At 51.2% G+C, this 25632-nt stretch overlaps 4 protein-coding genes across 17 annotated transcripts in view; 3 read left to right on the top strand and 1 right to left on the bottom strand.

Moving 5' to 3' along the window:
• Positions 1-43: 43 nt before the first annotated feature.
• LOC122363805 (solute carrier family 49 member A3-like) lies at positions 44-8918 on the top strand. The gene is made up of 10 exons (XM_043333515.1): positions 44-920; positions 1278-1436; positions 3832-3942; positions 4620-4728; positions 5058-5196; positions 5559-5754; positions 6074-6226; positions 6579-6735; positions 7091-7222; positions 7500-8918. The coding sequence occupies exons 1-10, from the start codon at positions 816-818 to the stop codon at positions 7688-7690; spliced, it is 1452 nt and encodes a 483-aa protein (XP_043189450.1). The 5' UTR covers positions 44-815; the 3' UTR covers positions 7691-8918.
• LOC122363804 (serine/threonine-protein kinase PLK4-like) lies at positions 7905-14421 on the bottom strand. 3 transcript variants are annotated; one of them, XM_043333513.1, is made up of 2 exons: positions 14409-14421; positions 7905-12469 (listed from the first exon to the last, which is right to left on the bottom strand). In XM_043333513.1, exon 2 carries the CDS (start codon positions 12312-12314, stop codon positions 9939-9941), a length of 2376 nt encoding a protein of 791 aa, XP_043189448.1. In that variant the 5' UTR covers positions 12315-12469; positions 14409-14421; the 3' UTR covers positions 7905-9938. The 3 variants fall into 3 exon arrangements, with proteins under 3 accessions (XP_043189448.1, XP_043189449.1, XP_043189447.1); XM_043333514.1 differs by lacking the exon at positions 14409-14421 and adding an exon at positions 14281-14318; XM_043333512.1 differs by lacking the exon at positions 14409-14421 and adding an exon at positions 14175-14312.
• Positions 13731-25632, top strand: part of LOC122363801 (SRSF protein kinase 3-like) — a 62699-nt gene continuing 50797 nt past the window's right edge. For 7 of the 11 annotated variants that reach the window (XM_043333511.1, XM_043333510.1, XM_043333509.1 and 4 more), the window contains exon 1: positions 14561-14691. The gene's annotated coding sequence lies outside the window, so the exon portion shown is untranslated. Of the gene's footprint in view, positions 13765-14560; positions 14692-14796; positions 14819-25632 lie in introns of those variants that run through there. The other 4 variants (XM_043333501.1, XM_043333495.1, XM_043333491.1 and 1 more) reach the window with 3 other exon arrangements.
• LOC122363807 lies at positions 14597-24437 on the top strand. Of its 2 annotated transcripts, none has more exons than XM_043333521.1 (2): positions 14597-14626; positions 22393-24437. In XM_043333521.1, the coding sequence occupies exon 2, from the start codon at positions 22393-22395 to the stop codon at positions 23761-23763; it is 1371 nt and encodes a 456-aa protein (XP_043189456.1). In that variant the 5' UTR covers positions 14597-14626; the 3' UTR covers positions 23764-24437. The 2 variants fall into 2 exon arrangements, with proteins under 2 accessions (XP_043189456.1, XP_043189455.1); XM_043333520.1 differs by having other exon boundaries at positions 14603-14658.

Raw genomic sequence — 25632 nt, 5'->3', positions numbered from 1 at the left:
TCGTACTCATTTATCAGCCGTTCATGGTAATACGTGTGCTGTTGACTGCGGGTGATGCTTTCATCGTTCGTATCATTCATATGACTGACTAGTGATGAGGACAAAGTGGCAGGTGATCGCGGTATGATCTAATATCACCATGTCAAAAACCGGTCGTTTGGAACAGATGTACATCATCAGATGTGGCGTGCCCTTGTGTTGTGACTCGGGTCCTTTCATCCCACTGGCTACTCATCAAGGTCCATCGTAGAGCGTTCTATTCTTTGCTTGCGGCGAGGTCAGGCGATATTTTCTCTGGGAGTTTTAGTTTTCCCTTCTCACTTCTATAGGTGGGGTAAAGTCGGTAAGCTCGATCGCTGTTATCAAGTTACTGTTTGACATGCTAATGATGTTGGACTAACTGTGATGTGCGCCTGGCTGGCCCTCTCGCAATTGTCTTCGATATGGCCTACTGGTGAACAGGGTTTCGTACTGTCACAGAACGATCGCGTCGGTAGTGAACTGCAAGTGAGGCTTCCAAAAACTGTTTCTGCCACCCTGTCTTCTGTCTTGGTATAGCTGCCTGAAGCCCCGTCCCGCCCCACTCCTTTCGACTAACCATGTTATCGACCTCCACAGCGCCAGCCGTGAGAACCGCCAGCCTTGCGCGCCCTCCATAGTCCCTTACCTGGGACCGCCACTGCACCCGGCCGACGGAGCGCAGCGCGCATGCGCGGGGGAGGAGTTGCCGTCGCCCCACTGTAGCGTCACTCGCTCTGTGACCGGCGTCGGCGGCGCAAGGGAGCGAGTGTGGTCGTCGGGGCGGGGCGGGCGACATGGCGACCCCGGCGGAGGGCGGTGCCGCCGTCCAGTACCGCTCCTACCGGCGCCGCTGGGTGGTACTGTTCGTCATCGTGGTCACTCAGGTCACCAACGGAGCGGTGAGTCTGCTGACCGACCCCCGGCGCCGGACGGGTGAGCCGAGTATGCATGACCGAACCGCCGTGTGACTGCCGCCGTCACGCTGGTAGATTGGTCAGACTCAGCGAATAGTGGGTGGCGTCGGTGTCATTGTGCTTAAATCGATCTGATTTGATGATAAATGATGATTTGATGATTTGATGAATGATCTCTAATCCCAATCTCTGGCCTTGGCTGTACCTATACAACTTCTGACCTGACCTCCGGCCTGGTTCCCGATCTGACCCCGTGGATTGAACCCTGATTACCCCAACTTGCCCTCGACCTGACCCATCGCTGAGCTCTGACATGTAACCCTTCTCGCGGCCGCCGGACAGGCATGGCTGTCGTTCTCGCCAGTCGCCAACTATGCGGCCCACTACTACGGCACATCGATCGACAACATCAACTGGCAGATGACCCAGTTCATGATCGTGCAGCTGATCGTGACGCCGTTCATCATGTGGGCCGTCGACCACTGGAGCTTCCGCTGGGTGGTGAGTGCAGCTGAAGCCGAGACATCATGATCGAGTCGTCTTTCCTTTTACTTTTCCTTCAGGTTTGAGCAGACCTGACGAAAACTGACAACTTGAGGTCCTGCGCTACGTGTTAATGATGCGTGCTCGTCATTTTTGTGGATCGTAAATGGAGCCTGAGCCTTATCCTTCATAAACCTTATCCTCTACTGCCCCCTACTGAGCCAGTAGCGAGTCAGTCCAATGACGCCGTTTGACGTCACGATTCGATTTTTGATGATGTGCTGTATTGTATTTCTGTCAAATAACAGTTCACTATTAGTAGCAGCCTCGTCCTAGTCTGTCTTGCTCCGTCATCATTGATGTCCAATAGTCCCACATGACCCTGTGCTCATGGCCGGTCGCGGCCCTGTCAGTGTAGTACGACGGACTCCAACGATGAGATAAGGAGGGCGTCATTTATCGGCATACGCCTGTCGGATAGGAGGGTCCGGGACCTGCCACACACCCGATATGCCAGCTGACGTGAATGTAACGACAGGTGCTACCTGTACCCGCCTGCTGGGTAACGATGGAGCGTACACTCATTATGCATGGGCCGTAACGTCACATCTCCTATAAGACAGTTGGCAGGGAACATAATTCATGCATCGTAGATATTATACCTAATAGATAATTGATGTTTGTTTTAAGTGCACGTTATTCTCCGTAATTTCCCGTTGCCCCATATTCTAGCAATAGCTGGACGTCTCCCAATATCCCCGCCGAGGCACTTAAACGTCCCTGTTACAGGCAATGTGTGGAATCAGGCATTCTATAGAATGCCTAGGCATTCTATAGAATGCCTGACCGACCAGGCATTCTATAGAATCCCTAGGTATTCTATAGAATGCCTGACCCACCAGGGATTCTATAGAATCCCTAGGCATTCTAAAGAATGCCTGATTTTCAGGCATTCTATAGAATGCCTAGGAAATACACGAATCTTTCCAACATATTAGTGTATGTTGTATAAGATTATGAGAACAGACCGACATGTAACATTATTATTTTCTGCCAGGTACGGACGTCGGACGGACGGTCCTGACTGATAACACCGGCTCGATTCCGTTCCTTGCGGTCAGCTATTTATGTTCATTCAGTCAAATGTTCATTCAGTCAAATTTTCCGGTCAGGTATTCAATCTGACCTTATTAGGTCAAATTGTATCAGGATTTCATTCTGAGAGTACAGAGTATTTATCTTAACGCTAGAAAGACGATGGTGGTAATGTCAATATCGGAAACGCCTTTGGTAAAAAAAATACACAGAAAAAAATTGGCAAATCGTCCATTTTTGGAGGTGTTTGCCTTCTAAGGAATTGATTTAAGGTCAAACTGGAGAAAACGGCTACGAGCCAAAAATGGACAAAAATTGGGCTGACCTAAAAAATGGCTTAGCTATTTGTTTTAGAAATGGCACCCTTTCGAACATTGCCAAAGAAGAACTGAAGTAAAATTTCATAATTTTGAGTCTTTGACGACCTTTCGAATACCGCATGGCCCAGAAGTCAAGCTGGAAGGGGAGATCGAACAACACCTAATCCGGCTCTTGTTACGGCCGGGCCACCGCCCGGACGTGGAATAATGAACCATTTATTCAGGTTATTCTCTGACATTACGGTGTAGGTTGAGCTGTCCATGTATGTATATTGAGAGTCGTTACACGAAGTGCTTATAACGACATAAAATGTGACCTTTGGTGTATTTTTCACCTTCATTTCTAACATCAGAACAAAGCCATCGTCATTCGCAATCACTTTCGATTCAAGCCTACGGTCCACGCTCCCAGCCAACACTCTTCTAATGCAGCTTCGTATCTGTAGCAGCATAATCCTCCGAGGGTAACCGTTTAAGCGACTGGTTGGCCTGTGACTCTCCCGCGTGCCTTGCGCCGTGGCTCTCCCGTGCCAACGGAATTGGATCAGCTGCTGGCTGCTGCTTGCGGCGCACCATTTGGTGGTCGGCATAGCCCAATACCTCCCTCGCTTCCTCTCAGCTCATTGCCCTGAAATGGTGTGAGGTGACGACCGGCCTAGGCCAACAATGAAAATTAGGTAAACAAATAGCATTACTGCCACTGACCCCTAATTTTCGAAGTGTGTTTCGGACAATCAAAATATTTAGGCATTCTATAGAATGCCTGGGAGCTTAAGCCAGGCATTCTATAGAATGCCTAAGCAGTCAGGGATTCTATAGAATACCTAGGGATTCTATAGAATGCCTGGTCTGTCAGGCATTCTATAGAATGCCTAGGCATTCTATAGAATGCCTGATTCCACACATTGCCTGTAACATCCCTACCATAGTACCACGAGATCGTATACGTCATTGCCGTCGCACTGAGCCCGCGTCTCTCAGGTGTTTCCGTCCCTCAGGTGGTGATTGGCGCCGTGCTGAACGGCGTGGGCATGGCCATCAAGGGCCTGAGCACCTGGGATCTGGTGACTCCGGCCGACCTGCGTTTCACCATCACCATGGTTGGATCGGTACGGTTCCTGCTCGGTCATGATGCTACCTGTCACGTGACGCCCAAACTGAGTGACGGTGGTAGATGGGTACCCCTACCCATGATAGACCGGTCCCCCCATCACCCGTGGTAGATGGGTGGGACCGAGTGTTTTAATATTTGGAACTGATAGGATGTAGCTGAGCGGTGCTGATATTCAACATTCACAAGCACAGTGTCGACTGAGTCCGAAATAATTAATTGATCGATCATTGTCCCCGAAATCATGTTGCTAATCGCCAAGTCTAGCTTCTATCGCTCGGAGCACATGCCTTTTGGATTTATTGACAGACACCTTTAAGAGCAGGGAGATTAGTGGTCGATTGAGAGTCGAGTGCATCGCAAGGTTTGACAACGACCAGGGTTATTAAAACCTTGATACGATTATCGCAACCTGTCGAGTGTGTGCGGTTTACACCGACTATCAGCTGAATAATCACTATCTGTTACCATGGCAACGTTACTGGTGAACGGCCGTGGCGTGATCGGCATGATCGGCTGAATCTAACCAATCCGTGGCTCGTGACTGCTCACTTGTGACCCCCTATTCAGCAAAATGGTGCAACTATGTATCTGGAACATATTAAGTTTTCAATCATGTCGCCATGTAAATATGCCTCGTCCGTCCCGATATCTGACGGCAGTCATCTGTTGCAGGTGCTAGCGGCCATCGCTCAGCCGTTCACGTTGGTGATCCCGACTCGCTACTCACAGGCGTGGCACCCGCAGAGCGAGCGAACCGTCAGCACTACGCTCTCGTCACTCGGTCAGTCTGCGGCACACTTAGCGCACTCCTAAGTCCACAGTGAGAGAACCGTCAGAGCTACTCTCATCACTCGGTTAGCAGCAGTTTCCTTACTCCTCATTATAACCGCTATTAGTCAAGATTGAGCATTAGATCAAGCAGGTTCAATGCGAATGTCGCACACTACTTTAGTAGGCAACCGTTTGTATCGAAGTCCCATTTCAGGTCGCCCTGTCCTGTGTAGTGCGATATGCGTAAGCCCGTGCTTGGTGAACTTCTGCTTCAGTTTACCCCGCGCCCATAATTGTGACCTGCGACTGTTTAACCCTGCCTGTATCGTGCGCCGGCAGCTAACCCGATCGGCTGCATGCTGGGCATCTCGGTGACGCCGCTGTACGTGAAGAGTTCGGCCGACGTGCCGCTCATCAACACGGTGTGGGCCATACCGGCCATCGTGGCAGCGCTCACCGCCGTCCTAGGCGTCACCATGTGCGTATGTACCAGGGATGCGACTTACAAACTTCGTACTAGTGATACAAACCAAGATTACTTTACTACCTGAAGTGATACGAAACTTTGTTTCATTTTTTATCACTTTGAAACATTTGAAAACTTTCAGTTCCACCTCTTGAGCTCTTGCGTTTTTATTAACTGCTTTAGTAGAACGTTTGGTTTGACTACAATAAGTAATACAAAAGAAAGACACTTTAGGAGATAAATATTTTGTGCAAATTTATTTTCGATTGATAAAACATGTAATGCTGTGTCATTAGCGACAGACTCGTAACTGCAGATGCTGTTTCTGAGTGACCCGCCCACTGCGGCTGACCCGGTGCCACCGTCCCGGTCAGGTCGCACCCGCCGACGCCGCCCAGTCCCAGCGCGGCCGAGCGGCGGGCCCCTGAGCCGCTGCTGCGCACTCTGCGTGCCCTGTGCGCCAGCCGGCCGCTGGTCATACTGTCCATCTGCTTCGGCCCGGCGATCGGAGCCATGAACGGTGTCGCCACGCTGCTGGGCCAGATGCTCTGCACCACCGGCTACTCAACGGTCAGTGCGCGGCGCTAGAGCTTATGCATGTCTTTGGGGAATGATAGGGACGCTAACTTAGCTTTTCATTCCAGGCCGGGTGCAAAACCGCCGACACTAAAAAGTTAGACACTAAAGGTTTAGCCTGTCCAGTATCAAATCTATTCAAGCGAAAGCCTTCAGCTTCGGGCTGTACGCATACCATCTCATTGAGCCCATTTTGGGTCAGCTGTTGTGAATGTCGGCTTTCGCCGACACATAATAAGCATGATTTGCACCGTGCATTCGCCAAAGAAAGACGTGTACGCGCAATGAAACCTCACATTCCGTCTTCTGCCAGGGTTTCGTGGGCGTGTGCGGCGCGCTGCTGTTCGGCTGCGGTATCCCCGGAGCCATCCTGCTGGGTCTGATCGCCACCAAGACCGGCCGGGCGGTGGAGACGGCCAAGGTCTCCTACTCGCTGACCGCCGTGTTTCTCATCATGTTCTGCCAGGTGGGATGGGAGCCTAGATTTTTATCAGGAGGTTTATTTGCGCGTGTGCCATTGGAGCGTTACCAAGATTTATCAAGGTGCTTCAGCTTCATCATAACTAATAACTTGCTTAAACACCATCCTCAACGTTTTGCTTTGGCCACAAATCAAATCGCATATTTTTGCTCGAAAAGAAACTTGTGACAGAAAAGATGGTGGTTTGGCCGTTTTGTGTGATAAAATTTGATGCCATCCCTGACTGTTGATCGTTCTCGTTCGCAAGTCCGACCGTCAACTCGCTTAAGTGTTCCCACGGTGTTCCGCTGTCTCCTGCCCATACGCTCGTCTCACCAGTCTATCTACTACCCGCCAGGCGGCCCGGTACCCGGATCTCGAGTGGCTGGTGGGCCTCTCCATCGGTCTCGTCGGCCTCGTCGGTGTCGGCACGTACCCTCTGGTCATCGAGCTCGGCGTGGAGGCCACCTACCCCATCGACCAGACGTACAGCAACTCACTCATCTTCATACCAGGTCAGTGTGTGAATCGGGGACCCGAAGCGACTGCGAAAGATCTTGTCTTCGCGCGTTCTCTGCGACAGGAATAAGCTGATCTGGCCTGTTAATCTCCATCAGAATTTATGCTGGTGCCATTAGTGTTTTACTTTTGGATGACATGAACTGAACTATCCAATATGTCCTGACCTCTTTAGTCTTTGACCTCCCTCTCTGAGGGGACGTGACCTACCCCTACGCCCCCACGGTCTCCCACGGTCGCCGGTCTCGTGGTGTCCTGACCTCCCGCTGCTTCCAGGGTCACCGTTTACCTGACCTGACCACCCCTACGCTCAGGGTCTCTGGTGTTGACCTAACTTCCCCCTGCCTCCAGGGTCGCTGGTGGGCGCCGCTCTGGTGGTGCTCGGCACGGTCATGGGTCGTCCCGTCTCAGAGGCGGCGCGTCAGTACGAGGTGTGCTCTGTGGACGGAGCGGCTGGAGCCGTCGAGCCGCTCGACTATACCAGTGAGTTCATAGCGTCATAGAGCCGCTCGACTGTATCAGTGAGTTAGTAGCGTCATAGAGCCACTCGACTGCACCAGTGAGTTAGTAGCGTACAAAGTCGCTCGACTACACCAGTGAGTTTATGTGGTCAGCACTTTTCACCTATTAGGCAGAGTAGTGATCCAACAGGGGATCAAAGCTGGCCGAACGCTGGGTGGTGACATGGATTAGCTGTCGACGACTGGACCGCCAGTATCCCCTCCCCGTCTGACATACCCGCCCCGCCATGTCTCCTCAGACTACTACATGCTGATGACGTCTCTGCTGTCCGTCTCTGTGATCGCCTTCACTCTGCTGTTTGACACGCCCTACCACCGGACGGCGAGGGACCAGGCCGACGGCACCCGCTCGGAGACTGTCAGCGTGGCGCCGGCCGACGCTACGGCGTCACTGGACGACCGGGGGACGGAGCAGGCGCCGGCAGTATAGCGAACGGGAGCTAGAGGGCGACGCTCCGGCGTCACTGGACTGTGGAGAGGCGGGAAACGGAGCAGGCGGCTCCCGAATAGCAAATGGGAGCCAGTGACAAAGCCACCCGTATAGCAATTTGGAGGCGGAGCCGATGCCGGCAGCATAGCGAACACGAGTCAGGACCAGCGACCCCCTTGCGCTCTGTTTAGAAAGAACAGTAGCCTGGGCGATGCCATTCGCATAGAAAGAGAGCAGAGTTATTGAGATGGTTCCTTTTCTACACCAGCCCACCGGAAGACTCGGAAGAGGAGCGGACTTGGCTAGCCGGCTGAGGCTCAGGGGACGCTGAAATGTTATCATCGAGAAGGGAACTGGGTTGGATTGGGTACATTCCTGTGGTGCAGAGATGGTGTTCACATTTCACTTCAGGCTGTGCTGTTAAGACCGACAGTGATGTGCGTAGTTTTACTAGCAACACTGGCCTCAGTGGGGTGGGATTTAGGAATGTCAATTTTGGAGATAATTTAAACATGGTTTGCTGTCAAAATGAAGCTATTGGGCTCAACTCTCAACTCAACTCAAGGGTAAATACCACCGTAAGACAACGGAAGAGTCCCACTACCCGCATGCCGTCGATATCCTTTGCTCTAGTCGTGCCGATAGCGGATGTTACTGACAGGAATGGTCATCCGGCTCCTTATTTCAGTTACTTGTGTGGCAAGTGTAAACTGAATTGTGTTCCTGTCACTTGTGTCCGCAGTCCGGCGTCCGCCGGTACCGTTTCTCGGCAGGCGTCGTCACTCAGGTTTCAAATGTATCGCGTTTACGGGACCGTCACGGCCAAACCGGAACAAACAGGGGCCGGGGCGTGGTTCACGGTTGTCACACCAAACAGCGCATCAATGTGCCCGAACGTGGCGCTGGCCTCGTCCAGTGAACGGCGAAGTGACATAAAGAACATTTAGAAGATACTCTGTGCATGAGGCTGAGATCATTGTTTCCTTCGAGCGCGTCCCAGCGGGGTAGGAAGATGGGCTGACGTGATCCAGGCCAAAGGTCTTGTAGTAGCCACGAGTGCTGAATAGTCTAGCAAGGATAGTTACATTAGACATGTATTTATGAGCCGTGTTAGTCTGTTGTTATGCTGAAAATGTACAAACGACGATGTGCGCCTTATATCCGCCTTTTGACGTTATTGTATGTAACAATACAGTGTTTATCATTCACAAATATCATGTGACGTTATCGTGCCCCGCTTTCGGTGACCCCGACCTGACACCGATGAGCACGCCAACGAAAAGTACGGCAGTGATAAGTCAGGCATGAGAAACTTTGAAAGCCTCGCCTAAATAATCGTGGCCTTAGCGCGGCTGACCCTAGGGCATTGTCGAAGTGCAGTTTCATTCGGAAAATTCCAAGCTCCTTCAATTGGCCTCTCCAGTGCGCTGGATAACGCTAGTGGATTGGTTTGTAACTATTTATTGCACTTCACATGTAGTCTCGTACCTGTGTCAGTGCCAGCCTGGCTGTAGGCAAATGCTCGATGCCCGGTCCGAGGTTTCAAACGATAAAACAATAGATGTGCTGCGCACGTAACGTTACGGTTGTATTTACCAACTTATGTGTGTTTGCCTAAGCTAAGGTGAACATAACTAATATAGCTCGCGCTGTGAAACCCCATCCTCACTTCGCGATACGGAACGCCAGTGGTAGGCTACACTTGTAATTTCGCTTGAATACTAAAAACAACCACTAACGTTGCAACGGGCATACAAGCATATTCTTTACGGAATGCATCTGGCAGGCAAATATTTCATTCCTGTGGCAGAGGGAACCCCTAACGACCTTGACAAAGAAAAGCAGCCAAGTTGTACTCTGCGATCGACCTTTGCAAGCTTACGATGAGAATGAATGACACGCGAACATCACAACATGAACATGAAACGTATGAGCTATTCATATATGAAATGGAAGACCACAGCGACAAGCGCAAACCTTTCGGATATTGCACTGCCACTTTCGCCAGCGCACGGTAGGGTTCTGTTCATTTTTGGCTGAAGCGAATGTCATATACTTACATCCTCCGCAGTAAGTACGATCTGGCAGTGACCGGCACAGCCCACTGACCCAGTGACAAGCCCAGGGCATCACTGCTTAGACACTGATCACACTGGGGAGCACGAACCACCAGACATGGCCGTCCGACCCACCTCGATCTGATGATCCCGGGCCGCCACTCTGGGTCCGCAGCGCGCCGCGGCCGGTCTCAGTCGCGCAGAGGGTGCCGCGGCCGCGCGTCCCCACCCACAATGGTCTGCACGATGTGCGGCAGCTGCTGCATCACTCGGCGAATGCGGCTCGGCAGCGCGTCATGTTTGCCGTAGTGGCGCAGCCGGCCGTCCGTGTCGCGCAGCTGGACGGCGCCCGATCGCGGCTCGATCGTCAGATCGGTGCCGTCCTCACAGGTCACCTGGAGCCGGCCGTCCGGCAGCTGGGTGGCCGTGCCCACGCCCGGGAAGTGGGCGCGCCGCGCCGCCTTCCCCGCAGCGGCCGCCGGCGCCGACGACGCCGTCCGACCGCTAACCACCGAGCCGTCGAACGAGCGCATGGCGCCCAGCTGGCTGGCACCGCGCTGTAGCGTCAGCGGACTGCGGTTCTCCTGGTCGTGACGCGGTGACGAGCCGCCGTCCGAGCTCGACGGACGGCGCCCGATGATGGCCGGGAAACAGTCGAACGGCGCGGCGGTGCCGGTGGCCGACTGCAGCCGCTCCAGGGCCGCCTCCAGCTGCTGACAGTGGCTCAGACACTGGCGGTAGTGCTCCCAGATGCAGCGGCCCGTCTCTGAGAGGCACGGCGGCCCGCCCACGTCCTCCAGCGTGTACGGCTTGCGGCCGGGCTCTGTGAGCGTCACCTTCTCCGACAGTCGCGCCACCTGGCAACCGTCGTAGAAGCTGGCCACGAAGTCGGGCACCGGTCCGTTCTCCATCAGCACACACTTGGCCCGGTCCGTGTACAGCGTCAGCTTGGGAGTCTTGGTCTTCACCAGCTTCACGAAACGGGCGGCGTAGATGTACTTTTTCCAGTGTTTGCTGGGCAGTGTCTGGTAGCTATAGAAGGCGTCGGCGCCGGAGTGGGGCATCGGCGGCGGCGCAGTGCCCACCGGCACCGGTCCGCCGCCGTCCGGCTGGTACACCACGATCCGCTGCCCGTCCGAGGTGATCCGGCAGACGTCCACCACGGCGTCGCGGCCCTGGCGGCGGCGCACAAACTCCAGACACACCTCGCCGTCGTCGGCCAGCGTTAGCACCGCGTTCTTGGTGCGCTGCCGGGTCGGCTTCAGGCGGCGGGTGTTGAGCGGTGAGATGGGCGGTCGCGACTCGCCGCCCGGCGGCTGGAGACCCTGCAGCACGTCCCCGGTGTTGGAGCGGCACTGGTCCGTCGAGCGCGCCGACCGGGACGCCGAGCGGCACGAGCACTCCTCCTGCTGCGGCGGCCGCTCGCACCAGCTGCGGTGGCTGGCGGCGGCCTGCTCGGGCCGCCGGCCGCTCGGCCGATCGCGCGGCGCCGCCTCCTCAGGCGGCATGGGCGCTAGCGGCCGGGCCGGCAGCGGCTCGAACCGGCGCCGCAGGTGCGCCATGCCGGCCGGCGGTAGGGCGGCCTCCCTGGCGGCGCCGTCCTGCTGCCGCCGGCTGAGCCCCCGGTCCAGGCTGTGCACGCGCGGCGGCCGGCGCGTCCGCGTCTGCTCCGCCGAGCTGGTGGTGTTGGTGGTGAGCACCGAGCCGACGCCGCTGTCTGCCGCCGACCAGCTGCGAGTGCCGGCCGCCGACGGCGCGGCGCGTCCCACCGTCATGAACGGGTGCTGCAGCACAGCCGTCAGAGGCAGCCGCTCGGTGGGCCGCTTCCGCAGCAGGCCCGTGATGAGGCCGGCCGCCTCGGCGCTCACGGTCGGCGGGATGCGCACGTCCGACATCACCACTCGGGTGAGTGTGCTGCGCACGCCGTCCGTGTCGAACGGCGGCCGGCCCACCAGCATGGTGAACAGCATGCAGCCCAGCGCCCACACGTCGGCCTCCATGCCGTGCCAGCTGCGCGTGGCCACCTCTGGCGAGATGTAGTTGGGCGTGCCGCACATGGTCTTGTGCCGCTCCTCCGGCGAGCTCAGCTGCGTGGCCAGGCCGAAGTCGGCGATTTTGGCGCGGTAGCGGCTGTCGAGCAGCAGGTTGGACAGTGACAAGTCGCGGTGCAGGATCTTGTTGGAGTGCAGGTACAGCATGCCGTCCACGATCTGCCGCACGTAGCCGCGCGCCTCGTCCTCAGTCAGTGAGCCCTTGCTGCGGACGTACTTGCCCAGCTCGCCGTTGGTGCACAGCTCCAGAACCAGGTAGACTGCACTCTCGTCCTCGAAGAACGTGTACAGCTCCAGGATGCTGGGGTGCTTTAGGCGCGAGTGAATCTGCACCTCCTGTCGCACGCGCTCCACCATCCCCGCAGCCTTCATCAGCTGTTTGTCGATCATTTTTATGGCCACATGGGCCCCAGTCCACTTGCATCTTGCTTGGTATACACAAGCAAAGCCTCCTTTGCCTATGGGATCAAGCACTTCATATGCCTCAATATTTTCTCCATAGCATGAGTGTGCCATTACACACTCACACTAAGTCACAGATTGAAAACACTGTTATTTGAACAGGCTACAACCAAGAACAAGAAATACAAACTTCTTATTGTTCATCAATCTTTGCTGCAGGTGCATACTAAGAAACACATTTGCTTCTTCCAAGCAGCTATACATCACATCTGGAAAAAAAGAAGTGTTATGCATCACACTCGTCCTCTGAATCATGAATGATTAATCAAAAATGCCCCTCAGAATGTGGAACTGCACTTAATGTGCACTTTAACTAGTTAGGTAGGTATACAACAAGACAGATTATACCTACCTACCTAAAGACAGATCAAAGTTACATCTAGCATCTAGAGATTTAGTGCACATGGACATTTCAACACTCTCAATTCTTTTAACAGACATACCTAGGTTACAGGTACCGTAAGATCACAGGTCCACAAGGGCCGGCCAGTATGGCACTGGCCATCTAGTGTATCACAAGATGGCAGATATTGTGTAAGGGTTTGTTTGAACTTAATGGTTTCAACTTACTACCAGCATTACTGGTACTTCAGTTTTAGAAGTTTTAGAAGGGCAAAGTTAAGTCTACACAGTTTTATAAGGGTAGCTTTTGTTCATCTCCATGATTTTTTTCTTCCGTGTCCTAAATCCAACAATGATGCTTATTAGTGCAGCAAACATCATGATTCATTGAAGGGAGATCACCCAACCCAATAACTTAGCTGCCCTAACCTAACCTAACCTAAGCCCTCACCCTACACCTACCTAACACTTTCCTCTGGCTGAACTCCAGGATGGGTTGGGTCAGATGAGGTTTGGTTGCATGACCTCTCAATGAATTTTGATGTTTACTGCCCTTATGAGCATCATCTTTGCATTCAGGACATTGAAGAACATGGAGAACAACAGAATTTACCCTTCAAAAGCTGTGTGCACCTCAGATTCAGTAATACCACACTTCTATGCTGAAAAGGAATTGGTGAATTACTGGCTACTGCACACATGAGCACAACCTATAAGAAGCTGAGGAATGGCGGTAGGCTGGGCTGTCAGCATGCTCATAAATGACATTAGCACTGACATTCAACAGCATTATGAATTATGATTTTAGAACAAAATGAGGTTGAAGTCATGCTCAGAGGATATCTGTGACTTAGTGAAGTTGGCAGTCTTGAGCTGTTCCTACCAGTAGTGGCAGAACACCTTCAATTAAGGGGGGGGGGGGGGCACTGCCAGGTCCGACCCACTGCCAACTTTTGGACCCATTCTTTCCATGCAACGCCCATAGGAGGGGTGTTCACGGGCACCGCACACTGCTGCGTGCGGTGTGTGCGGTGCGTCCAGCAGGCGTGGGGTAGGGGATGGGTAGCCGGTTCTGACGTCACGGCTGCATGAGGTGGACGGTCCGCTGTGGCCAGTCCCAACTGACCACAGCGATCGCTGTGTGCGGTGACGGAAGGCTGACGTAGGGACGCAGTGGGCGGAGCTTGGAGGCTGTGTGCGGTCCGACAGCACACAGGGCCCGTGAACAGCCCTAGGGCTAATATTAAATGCCAAAATCAAAGTGGGGCACGTGCCCCCGGGCCCAGTGCCCTCCCCGTTCCGCCGCCTATGGGCTATGCTTCCCAACCCATTACAATCCTTCCACATCAAGTCGCAGTCAGTCAGTCCTCTCAGTCAGGGCATACTAGTAAATGGATTATTTGCCAGCTGGCGCTGTATGGTGGCAATGTATAACATTTTACACCAAATATTTATAAATTACAATCGACCGCCCGGCGCCCGCTGAATCAGAATCAGGCGGTGGTCCGTGGTCGGTGGTTCCATAGTTTTGTCAATCATGCACGGCCATGACCAAGGCAATAAAATGCCTACCTTATCTCATGTGATAAGTGGAGACTTCAGCACATACGGCGCTTTGGTATATTGATATAAAACCTATAAAGCCCATCCCAAGACCCAAGGTATATAAAACACTAACCAATCCAAAACCAATCACAGTTTTCAATTGAATTGGCCGCCATGTTTGTTTATTTTTCAATTCGAAACGATTCCTGCTTTGGTTTGTCAGGATTTTTCATGGATTTATTTTTTGACAGGAATATTTACCCTTTAAATTAATTTAATTTTCATTCATCCGGAAAAAGCAAGAAAAACAAGAAATGCTTATTTAATACGTGGTAAATACATACTTATTGAATTGGAACAAAAAAAACTCTTTGGCGCAGAGTCGACAAAATTGGCGCCGAGGTTGCAATTGCTGCGTGCAATCGTGCAAATGCGTGCTGCGTTGAATTGATTAAAAAAAAATAAAAATTGATTGAAGAGTGAAGACGGGTTCCTTGGAATTTGGATTGAAGTGCAGTAGGAAATTTTCTATATAGATATTGTGGTAGGTATGTGTATTATTTTGAGCCGGGCCCAAATACAAGAATTTGTGGCAGCTCATGAACAGAAAGAGCCCATTATTTTGGGGAAAAGTGATGCATAAATAAATCCTAGGTTTCCGTATTTGAGTGGTATCGTGGGTCCAAAATTTTCACCTATAGCAGTGATGGTGTGGTCTCAATTGTTATAAGGTCTTAACATTACAGAGATGGTTCGGCATTGCCCAAGTTTCAGAGGGCTGTTCACGGGCCCTGTGTGCGGTTGGACCGCACACAGCCTCCAAGCTCCGCCCACTGCGTCCCTACGTCAGCCTTGCGTCACCGCACACAGCGATCGCTGTGGCCGGTCGGGACTGGCCACAGCGGACCGTCCACCGCACGCAGCCGTGACGTCAGAGCCGCCTACCCATCCCCTACCCCCACGCCTGCTGGACGTACCGCACACACCGCACGCAGCAGTGTGCACTGAAAAAATTTTTTACTCAGGCCAGGCATTACTCAGTAATAACTCATGAAGAAACTCAGTGAATACGATAGTGGTGCTCACTTATTGGCTGATCTAACTCACATCACCAGGGTGACTTCGTTATGCGTGAGTTCTGAGTGCTTAGTTTCGTGAATTCGAACTGAGTCGGAAATGAGTTTTGCTTGGGCAAATCTAGTTTCCTGCGCAATGCATGAGTTCTCGCGAATTCACGTGCAGTTGTGCGTGAGGTACCCCCGGCTTGAAGATGCGCGCATGCGCGGCAGGGTGAGTTTCCTGCGTGATGCGTGAGTTCGCGTGATGAGTATTATAGCCGTTGCGTTCGAAAACCGCGACGCGCGCTTCAGTCCGTTGCGGTGACTCGCGTAGTTCACGTTGAATTGTTGAGGCTATTGTGAAATTGTGCGGGAGAGTGCAGGAGCGGGGAAGGCGTGCAGCGAAGGATGGGACCGGTAAGTTATCTGTGAAGAGCTCGGTGATTGTCGATGAAGCCTTTATCAATCGCATGCGCCGCGGAGAACAGGGAGGTGAACTGATGGACCAGCAGACATTCCCCGCCGGCGTCAGGAGGTCGGTGCCAACCGTGAACGGCGGAGCAGATCGATCGAGAAACTGAGGGATACCTACCCGGCATAGTTCGAAAAAGAAGAGGTGAGTTATGTTATATTTAAATTTAACCCTTGCATGTGTGCGGCGTTTTCCAGCTTCTAATGTGTAGGGGGGGGGGGGGGGGGGGGTCGGTTGGATTTAACCGATTTGGTCGGTTAAATTTAACCCTTGCCGTTTGGCCCCTGATCGAGCTAGAGCTTCGCGGAAAAAAACGAGCGTGTTGCCCGTGACGAGAGGAAGCCGATGATACCCAATTTTAAGGTCCTAGGTCATTGGTTGACCTTCCAGGTCAGGTCAATGACCCAAAGTCGGGAAAATCGGGACCTATTAGAAAGTCGTAAAGTGTGGCTGCTAAGGGGTTTTTCGGGGTACTGATCACGAATATCGTGTTAGTTTTGATCACAGATGATGTCTTTAAGCATTTAGACCAGGTCGGGTCAGGTCAGGTCAGGTCAATCAGTAGGCGTCGTGACGGGTATTCGTAGTACGTGTCAACCGCCTCTGACAGCTTCGTAACATGTTACGAAGGCACCAAAACTACTTCGTAAGTGTTCAAATGGTTGTTAAATTCGAATTCAGCTCCAAAAACTAGCCTAGAAACATGTAAAACTCGAAAAAGTGAACCGAGGTCACCCGAGGTCACCAAAGGTCAATGACCTGACCTGACCTTCAGGTGACCTTGACACCCACCCTAATGCATGGGAGCAACATCAAATCACATGTTTGAACGTTTGAAACCACGAAAAGCTTGCAAACGCGCGGCTAATGCGAGCCGACGTACGCCGAATCGCGATTCCGGCCAAACATGGTCTCGGAAAAGAGGTCACAGGTCAAAGGTCATTTGGGTCAGGGTCATGAAAGTTTCAGGGTAGGTGTAAAATTGATCAATGCGATGGTACTGAAAGTTTCGTCGCGATCAGCCGCTTTTTACGCGAGTTATTCGCGAAAAACCATGGGGAAAGGGGGGTCAATCCGACCCCCCCCCCTACACATGCGAGGGTTAGAAAAAAAACATGTTTGTGGGATAATGTTGTCCTTATCCTAAAAGAACGTTCATTTGACCCTTTTTACTTCTTTAAACAAGAACTCCGTCACGACCCGATGTTTTTTTTTGGGGGGGGGGGCGAAGGTTGTTTGAAGTCGATTCTTTCCATGCAGCATCCATAGGCACAATGTTAAAAATGTAAAATATTGGGGGACACGTCCCCCGTACCCTTCCCCCCCCCCGGTGGTGGAGCCCATGGTCTTAATTCCGCTCGCTGAACCGTTTAAGATTCTTTTGTCTCGTTTGTGCTTATTATTTTTCCACTGTTATTATTTTTTCCGACTGTTTTTTTTTTTTTAATGCCTACACACATATTTTCGCACACTATTCGATTTCAGCGAGCATTTTCAACCTTCCTTACATATTAGATTATTAGATACCGCGGCGAGACGCGTTTGGACGTGACATACTTATTTCCATTACTGTTAAGTATAACACATTTTATGTGATTGTTTCAAGCTGATTTTAATATTGGACGCCCATGGAAGTGTTTTGCGAGACTAAAACCCGAATGTTAAGGTGACCATCCGACCTTCACCCGCGCTGTGCTGGGTGGCGTTTTACGCCCCCCCCCCCCCCCCACCCCGCCCCCTCAGGTTTTTCGCGAATATCTAAGAACGGCGGCGCGCAGCGCCACCATTTTCGGCACACCTGCTCATACATTTGTTTCTGCATATGAAGAAATTTTAGACCCAGGTCGTTCAAGGTCAGGTCACGTCAAATGACTTAACATCGGAAAAATTTCAATGGTCGCTGACGATCGCACCGTTCGCAACGTGCCATGGAAACCGTTCGATATTTTTGTCATTTTCGCTCAGGGAATTCACCGCTCGATTTCACACCAGTTTGAGGTAAAATGTCAAAAAAATATCGAACGGATTTCATTGTATAGCGTTTTTGATACTGTCCCATCACCATGTCTCAAGTATCAACCTTACGGCATGTATAAAATATGTTTGCTAGTGCAATAAAACACCTCATATGTGTTCAGCTTGACGGTTTGGATCGACTGATATGCAACATGACCTGGTCAGGTCAACCTAAGGTCAAGTTTTAAATATGGCCTTTCAAGGTCTAATTATAGTTCATTCGTCCCGACGAGAAGAACACTATGCTAACGGCAAAATAAATGTCGTGACTCTTGAGTGGAAAGTATTACAGAAAACATTTTGGTAAAAACGGCTTTTTAGAGTTTTTGCTCTCTGGAGGCTTAATTGTTGACCTGAGGTCAAATCTGAGATCAAACGCCAGCAAGAAAAAAGTCGAAAGGGCTTTTGACTGCATTTTTCCGCGGGCAGCTCTTTTGGTTCCGAGTTAAGCACCAGTTTTTCGAAAATATTGAAATAAGCAAAATTTGGCCTTTCCTGACCTCTGGTGACCTGGCACTTGACTTGACCTTAAAATTACCCAAGTATTTCCTTAAATATCTTTAATGCTTTTTCGAAAGCCGCTTACGGCGTGTCGCTACGTGGCCCAACCCCAACAGCCGAGTTAGAAGAGGGGACGTGAAGACGACCCCCTCCCCTCAGTACATCACGGTAAACTCAGAGCACCAGCACGGCGCGGTTTAACATTAATTTTGAGCTGAGGTAACTTGATAACTTTTGATATTTCAATCACCTTGCATGCCCTATAACTTCCGTTTCTCTTACTGGCAAAAGAAAATCTGATTTTTTATTGTGTTTTCAGGGAACGGCCCATTGAGCCTCCTCTGCATCTTGGCGGAGAAGGCGTCAGTGGTGGCGTACACGGGTGACGAAAATTTGGATCACCCCTATCATAACAAGTCTGAAGAAAACGAACGGTGCCGCCTCATCGTGGAGCGAACGGAAGTCTTGTGGGGATCCATGGTTTGGAAGGGAGTCTTTTGCTGTGGGCGACGGCGCACTTTGTGCTCAGTCAACAAACGGCGCACAAAGTGCGAAACACGCTGTGGTTTGTGTGTATCCATGTGCTCCACACACCATTCAATGCTGAGCGCCAGCCACCTGTAGGCGCGAAGACTGAGGTCGAGAAGCTGGCAAAAGAGTGAAGCTGAGCTGACGTGGAGTTGATCCCCCCCCCCCCGACGCAGTTTGGCGTGTGTCAGAATTGAAATACAGCGCAATGCGACCGTTTCTACAAACATGTATTTCTTGTAAGGGCTGGGGCGAATAGTGCAAGACTAGACGTTGGTCGGGCATGGTATAATACAGATATGTATGCTGGTTTTGGGCAATGATTCGTTATATATTGGCCAATCCCAATATATAGACTAGCTGCCTGGTAGTGGCTGTTGTATGAGCATCATGCATGCATATTGCATAATGCTGATGCGGCAGCTGTTATCATGGGCGGCGAGCCTATACATTGGCTTGAGCCAATATAAAACGAATCCGATCAGCCGTTTCAGGCGGCGCCTGAGTAACACCCGAGTATCGTATGAGTTATCGACGTGAGTACGTCCTGAGTACAGCCCTAGTTTTCACTGAATAACCGATGAGTTCCAACTGAGTTATGGCCGTACTACCACCTGAGTTATACATTAGTACCAGCTGAGTTACATGTGAGTTACTTCCTAGTTTTTCATGAGTAATGACTTACTAATACCTGAGTTTGGCCTGAGTTGTCTGAGTAGGACATGAGTTACGCATGAGTACTTACTGAGTTTTATCTGAGTTTTACCATCGGACAAAATGGCAACTCACTTTGTTACTCACATGCTACTCACTTGCAATGAGTTTTGCCCGAGTTTTACCTGCGTTCCGCCCTGAGTTTTACCTGAGTACGCGGATTTAGAGTGAGTTTTACCATTGGACAAAATGGCAACTCAGTCATTACTCAGAAAAGTGAGTAAAAATTTTTTTCAGTGTGCGGTGCCCGTGAACACCCCTCAGGTTTTGTTTATGCTTGGTAGGTATATTGCTAATTGCCCTGGTTGCGGGTATGCCCCCCAAAAGCAAGACCTAAACAAGAGGGCTGTTCACGGGCACTGCACACTGCTGTGTGCAGCGTGTGCAGCAGGTGTGTGGGTAGTGAAGGGGTAGTTGGTATGACATCACACGGCTGTGTGCGGTGACCGAAGGCCAATGTAGGGACACTTTGGGTTTTGGTGGAGCTTGGAGCCTGTGTACAGTCCTACTGCATACAGGGCCCATGAACAGCCCTAAGGACTATTGTGATGGCACTAATAGGCATAGGAACAGGGGCATGGCCCCCACTTTTCAGCTGAGTAGGTATGACATGAAAGCTCAAACAAGGCCAACAAACCTAACCTAACCTAACCTAATCTATAACTTACAACCTACAAGCTAAAAACCTACAAACCTACCCAACACTACAACCTGCAAACCTACAGTGCCTCTCCTCAGTTGGGAAACCTTTGCGTGACGTCTGCTCTACCAATGCCTATGCATGACTCAAGTATGATCCAGTTGAAAAGGTGGCAGCCATCTCAATGAGATGTCTGGGGCAGCCAGTATCCTGCCCCAGATATGATCAGAGCACTGCACCAGCTGACTTTTTCTGGTTTGATGTTAAAAATCCCTAGTCACTAGTCAGTGCACATGCATTTGGTGAGTTGGGGGGTGGTTGGGTGCCACCATTTGTGAACTTTGGAACTGCTGCCCAATAAGGATGCCTCAATGCTGATTGCTGTAACACCACAGTCCACAGGACCTACATGATGTGTTACAGGGGTGAGACAGTGCTGCCCAAAAAAGCATAAAGCAATGACCTCAAAAAGCCTTGTAGCAGTGAACTTGAACCAGGCTTCAGTAAGCAAATGACCTATTTGTCATTTCGTTATCTCTGGCCCTCTAACATATTTCCATTTCTAGAATCTAAGGTTAGAAATTTGATCATGATGACAAACAATTATCCAGTTGTTAAATGGTATATTTTCATGACAACATATGTAAATTAGCATAACACCTATATAGTTATAGCAAACAATAATTGAACACCAGCTTTTTTCTTTATTTAATAGGAGCTTTCGAATGCTCCAATTTAAGTGTTTTTTACCAAGGCTGACGAAGAAAGCTGCAAAGCTTTCAAAAACTCCCAGTAAATAAAGAAATAGCTGGTGTTCAATTATTGTCTTCTATAACTATGCAACCGTCCCAGCTAAATAACAATATTTACAATTACACAACACCTATATCTTGGCCCTCCTAGTCCTAGGTCCATTATTAGCCCGCGCCGGGCCGGTGCTCGGAGATTCCGCGCCGGGCCGGGGGGGGGATGTCTGAACACCCCCCTTCTAACTCGGCTCCTGGGTCACGTAGCGACACGCGGTAAGCGGGAATCGAAAGAACTTCCAAAATAAGGACGAAAACACTTTAGTCATTTTTTGGGTCAGGTCAAAGGTCAGGTCACCAGAGGTCACCAAAGGTAAAATGTTGACTATTTCAACATTTTGGAAACTGCCAACGGCAATCTCGAGAACCGATAGAGCTACAGCGCCGTGGAAAAGCGCATTCGATAGCCCTTTTACAGACCTTTCTGAGTAATGTTTTCAGATTTGACCCCAGGTCAACGGTTTAGCCTCCAGAGGGCAAAAACTCCAAAAATAGCCGTTTTTACGAAAAGTGTTTTCTCGGCAATAGCTTTTGACTCAAAAGAGCCATGACATTACTTTTGCCAGCATCGTGTTCCTCTCGTCGAGACGCGTCGAATGATCTATAATTTGACCTTGAAAGGTCAACTTGAAAATTTGACCTCAGGTCAAGGTTATGACTTGACCGGAAAAGGTCATGCTGCATATCAGTCGATCCGCAACGTCGAGCCTAACACTTATAAGGCGTTTTCAGCGCTCTAGCACGCCTCTATGAGAAGTTATTAGCGAAAAACTGTTAGATTCTGTTCGTGACCTGAGATGACCTCGGGGACATAACGAGGGGTCACAGTTGCCATTTTCCGGTTCAGTGCGTCAATTTTACCTACATCTCGATGTTTGAGAGTGTCTAGAATAGCGCTCGTGCAAAACAGACGCTTTTCAATTTTCTCCGATTGACTTATAATGGAGAGGCCGCAAAATTGACCTGACCTTAGGTCACCGATATCAAAATTCCGAGATATACATTTTATAGATAATGTTACTCTTATCAATCGCTGAAAGCTTCAAGGCGATCGATCAATCGGTGTAGCTATGACGAGCATTCTTATTTTTTTTCGGAGGTGAGGTCACTTGGCGTGACCTGCCACCTGGTGACCTGACCCAAGGCGACCTGGGTCTGAAATTGTCACAACATGTGCGGAAAAGATGCATAAACAGGTGTGCCAAAAACAGCGGCGTTCCGCGCAGCCGTTTTTGAGATATCTGCGAAAAACCGCAGGGGGGGGGGTGTTCAAACCCCCCCCCCGGCCCGGCGCGGGTTAGTCATACCACTTGTGCAGGTACCACAATTGTACTACACTTTTTTGTTGCAGAGAAGCTGCTTCCCTGACATGTTCAATGCATCTTTGTTAATGAAAGTGTTGGATTTAAGCAGACAAGCTTGTAAAGGGAAGTCGAGAATATATTATATTGCACCTTATGAAGATCTCACTACATTTTCTCCTTTTCATGGTACACTTTTACAAAACAAGATGTCCCAATGGATACCTATGTCCAGAAAACGACACCTAAGCTCAGTTTCAAATGATGATAGAATTGTTGCCCAGAAGATGGAAGAAGTGCATGAAAATACTGACCATGAAAATACAGAGATTCAAGATCCAACCTCAAATGAATTTAATATCACTGGACTGTTTGTTGAAACCCATGCTTCAAATAAACACATGAGTTGTAATGAGCCTACTGCTGTGAGTAGTGGAATATCCATGTCAAATGATGCTTGTCAGGAAGGCAGTGATAATGTTCCAGCTGACGCAGGAGGTGATCAGAATGTTGCAGTCAAAGCCTATGCTGACAGTGAAAAACACATATCAAGGGACACTGTAACTGCCCAAATCAAGATACCACATGCTGTACACACAGCACTGAAGTCAGGAGGTGGTGAACTGGCAGCCAGGCTGGCTGAGACTGGCTGCACTGTCCAGCTACCCAGGAAAATGAAGAAGCCTGTCACAGTCTGTGGCAGCTCAGAGGAGGATGTTCAGTTGGCATGTGAACTGCTTAAGACTGGTTTGACTCCTAGTAAACAGGCGCGGCCGCTTTTGACCCACTTTGTGTCTGTTCGTCTGACGGAGGAACCGTTACGCCGTCGGTTCGAGGAGTTCCGCACGCTAGTGCGCGACCTGCAGCCGGACCACGATCTCCTGCCGGACCGGCTCTTTCAGCGGCCCGAGAAACTGCATATCTCACTCGCGATGCTTCAGCTACCCGACGAGGCGGCGCTGCAGGCGGCTCGTGACGTGCTCGACATCTGCTGCCGTCAGCTGTGCGACCAGCCGCCGGTGCGGTTCCGGCTGCGCGGCCTAGGCACGTTCGGTACTGCAACCCGGTCGCGGGTGCTGTACTCGCGGCCGGAGCCGGCCGAATGTCTGCAGTCAGCCGCCGAACTTGTGTACAATCGGCTGAGCGAGGCTGGTCTGACGGGCCGCCAACAGGAGAGCATCACGCTACACGCCACCCTGCTCAACACGACCTTCCTGACGCGGGGCGCCGCCGGCCGCCGCTGGCGCAAATTCCGCGGTTTCGACCACGGCCCGCTCGTTGAGAAGCTGGGTGAGTTTGACTTCGGCGAGGTCCAACCTGCGGCGTTCGAGATATCGTCGCTAACCGAGAAGGCCGCTGACGGCTACTACGCCACTGCCGGCTTGGGCCATCTCCGTGTTAACGAGTTACCGCAGCTCGATAGCTGCCTGTCGTCAGGAGTTGGCGTCGGAGAGCTGCGGCCAGCCGGCGGAGAACTGCAGACAGATGTCGAAGAGTCGCGGACTGACGTTGTAGAGTCGCGAACAGACACGGTAGAGCCGCGGACTGACGTTGCAGAGGTGCCGACAGACGCGGTATAGCCGGAGACTGACATTGGAGAGCTGCAGGAAGGAGAGCTAGGAACAGGCGTCGAAGAGTCGCGGTCAGACGCCGGAAAGTCGCGGACTGACCTCGGAGGGTCGCGAGCAGGCGATGTGGACTTCCAGGAAGCTTCAGCTGCAACTAGTGAAGAGAGCGACTTGGGCGTGACAGTTGAGACGACAGTTGTAGAGTCACCAGCAACACCGCTAGGAGACATGTCTCGACTGGCGGGCTTGACTCTGAGCGGTTACCATGGTGCATCACAGCCTACGCCCTCTGATCCTGAGCCACTGTTGCATGTTGTGGCCTCGGGATCAAAGGATGGAGCGGCAACAGAACCGCCTTGAACAAATGAACACCTCTTGAGGCGGTGAGAACTTTCGGGTGAAAAATTCCGATGTACAAATACTTGTGATGTCCGTCTGACGTTGAACTGAGCCATCCGAGCCTAGCGGAGCTCTTTGCACTTGTATGTCCGGCGTCAATATTTGATAACGGACGATGGATAACGTATTTTGTACTTTGTACGTACTTTCTTGGTAACAATATTACTTGTTTTGAAAGTCATTTGCTAACATATTGTTGATAATTAATGGGTATTTATTTACAATGCGCCACTACAGCTCAATACACCTAAACCTACCTACGGGCTACGGTTGCACGTTTATTCTTGGTTGGTCTTTGTAGTGCTTGAGCAAGTGAAATTAAGCGATGCGTAGTTTTTTGTGAAACGTCCGTGCCTATCACCACCGATCCTGGGCCCCAGTAATCTTGCTATGCCATGCCTTTAGCGTACCGCAAGTGGTCGCAAGGTGTAGGGGAGATGACCATTGGCCATGTAATATCATGGGCGAGTGGCGAGTGCGGAGTGCAGCCCTTCACCTTGTCCAAGGCTATGTAAACCCCGGGCCCAAGATTCCTACAGACACCCTATATTTGCTTGCCCTATGTATAACCTTGCAGATCTGGCCTTGCCCTGGCCCAGCGCAAGATTCTTGCCCAGCGGTCAGTATACGGCGTATGGAGTTCTGAGCACACGTCCATCAATTGAGCAGCAGATTGATATTCGCGAATATCAAACTAAAAATTCGATATTCGGACGGGGAACGCAATAACTCAAGAACCAGTGAACCGATTTTGATGAAAGTGCCCTCATTCGATTCCTCGTTCCTTATTGCAGGTTGACAGCGATTTCCAGGTCACTAGGTCATGACCTTCAAGGTCAAGGTCAAGGTCAAAGGACGGGGAACGCTCTACAGCCTAAAGTTACCGTCCGATTGGCTTGTAAATGGTCTCAATCGATTCCTCGACCCCGATTCCAGCTTGACAGCGATTTCCAGGTCACTAGGTCATGACCTTCAAGGTCAAGGTCAAGGTCAAAGGACGGGGAACGCTCTACAGCCTAAAGTTACCGTCCGATTGGCTTGTAAATGGTCTCAATCGATTCCTTGACCCCGATTCCAGCTTGACAGCGATTTCAAGGTCACTAGGTCATGACCTTCAAGGTCAAGGTCAAGGTCAAAGGACGGGGAACGCTCTACAGCCTAAAGTTACCGTCCGATTGGCTTGTAAATGGTCTCAATCGATTCCTTGACCCCGATTCCAGCTTGACAGCGATTTCCAGGTCACTAGGTCATGACCTTCAAGGTCAAGGTCAAGGTCAAAGGACGGGGAACGCTCTACAGCCTAAAGTTACCGTCCGATTGGCTTGTAAATGGTCTCAATCGATTCCTTGACCCCGATTCCAGGTTGACAGCGTTTTCCAGGTCACTAGGTCATGACCTTCAAGGTCAAGGTCAAGGTCAAGGGACGGGGAACGCTCTACAGCCTAAAGTTACCGTCCGATTGGCTTGTAAATGGTCTCAATC

The sequence above is a fragment of the Amphibalanus amphitrite genome, unplaced genomic scaffold, assembly GCF_019059575.1.
Source record: "Amphibalanus amphitrite isolate SeventyFive unplaced genomic scaffold, NRLGWU_Aamphi_draft 000640F_arrow, whole genome shotgun sequence".
Lineage (NCBI taxonomy): Eukaryota > Metazoa > Arthropoda > Thecostraca > Balanomorpha > Balanidae > Amphibalanus > Amphibalanus amphitrite.
The sequence above is the reverse complement of the archived record's forward strand: the minus strand, read 5'-3'. Positions and strand labels throughout refer to the sequence as shown.

What these genes read in the sequence shown, in the direction of transcription:
- LOC122363805 (XM_043333515.1), top strand. Translation starts at nt 816, where the DNA reads ATGGCGACCCCGGCGGAGGGCGGTGCCGCCGTCCAGTACCGCTCCTAC. An exon ending in CTCAGGTCACCAACGGAGCG is followed by an intron (nt 921 to 1,277) that starts GTGAGTCTGCTG and finishes GCCGCCGGACAG; the next exon opens with GCATGGCTGTCGTTCTCGCC. An exon ending in GCACCACCGGCTACTCAACG is followed by an intron (nt 5,755 to 6,073) that starts GTCAGTGCGCGG and finishes GTCTTCTGCCAG; the next exon opens with GGTTTCGTGGGCGTGTGCGG.
- LOC122363804 (XM_043333513.1), bottom strand. Translation starts at nt 12,314, where the DNA reads ATGGCACACTCATGCTATGGAGAAAATATTGAGGCATATGAAGTGCTT.
- LOC122363807 (XM_043333521.1), top strand. Translation starts at nt 22,393, where the DNA reads ATGTCCCAATGGATACCTATGTCCAGAAAACGACACCTAAGCTCAGTT.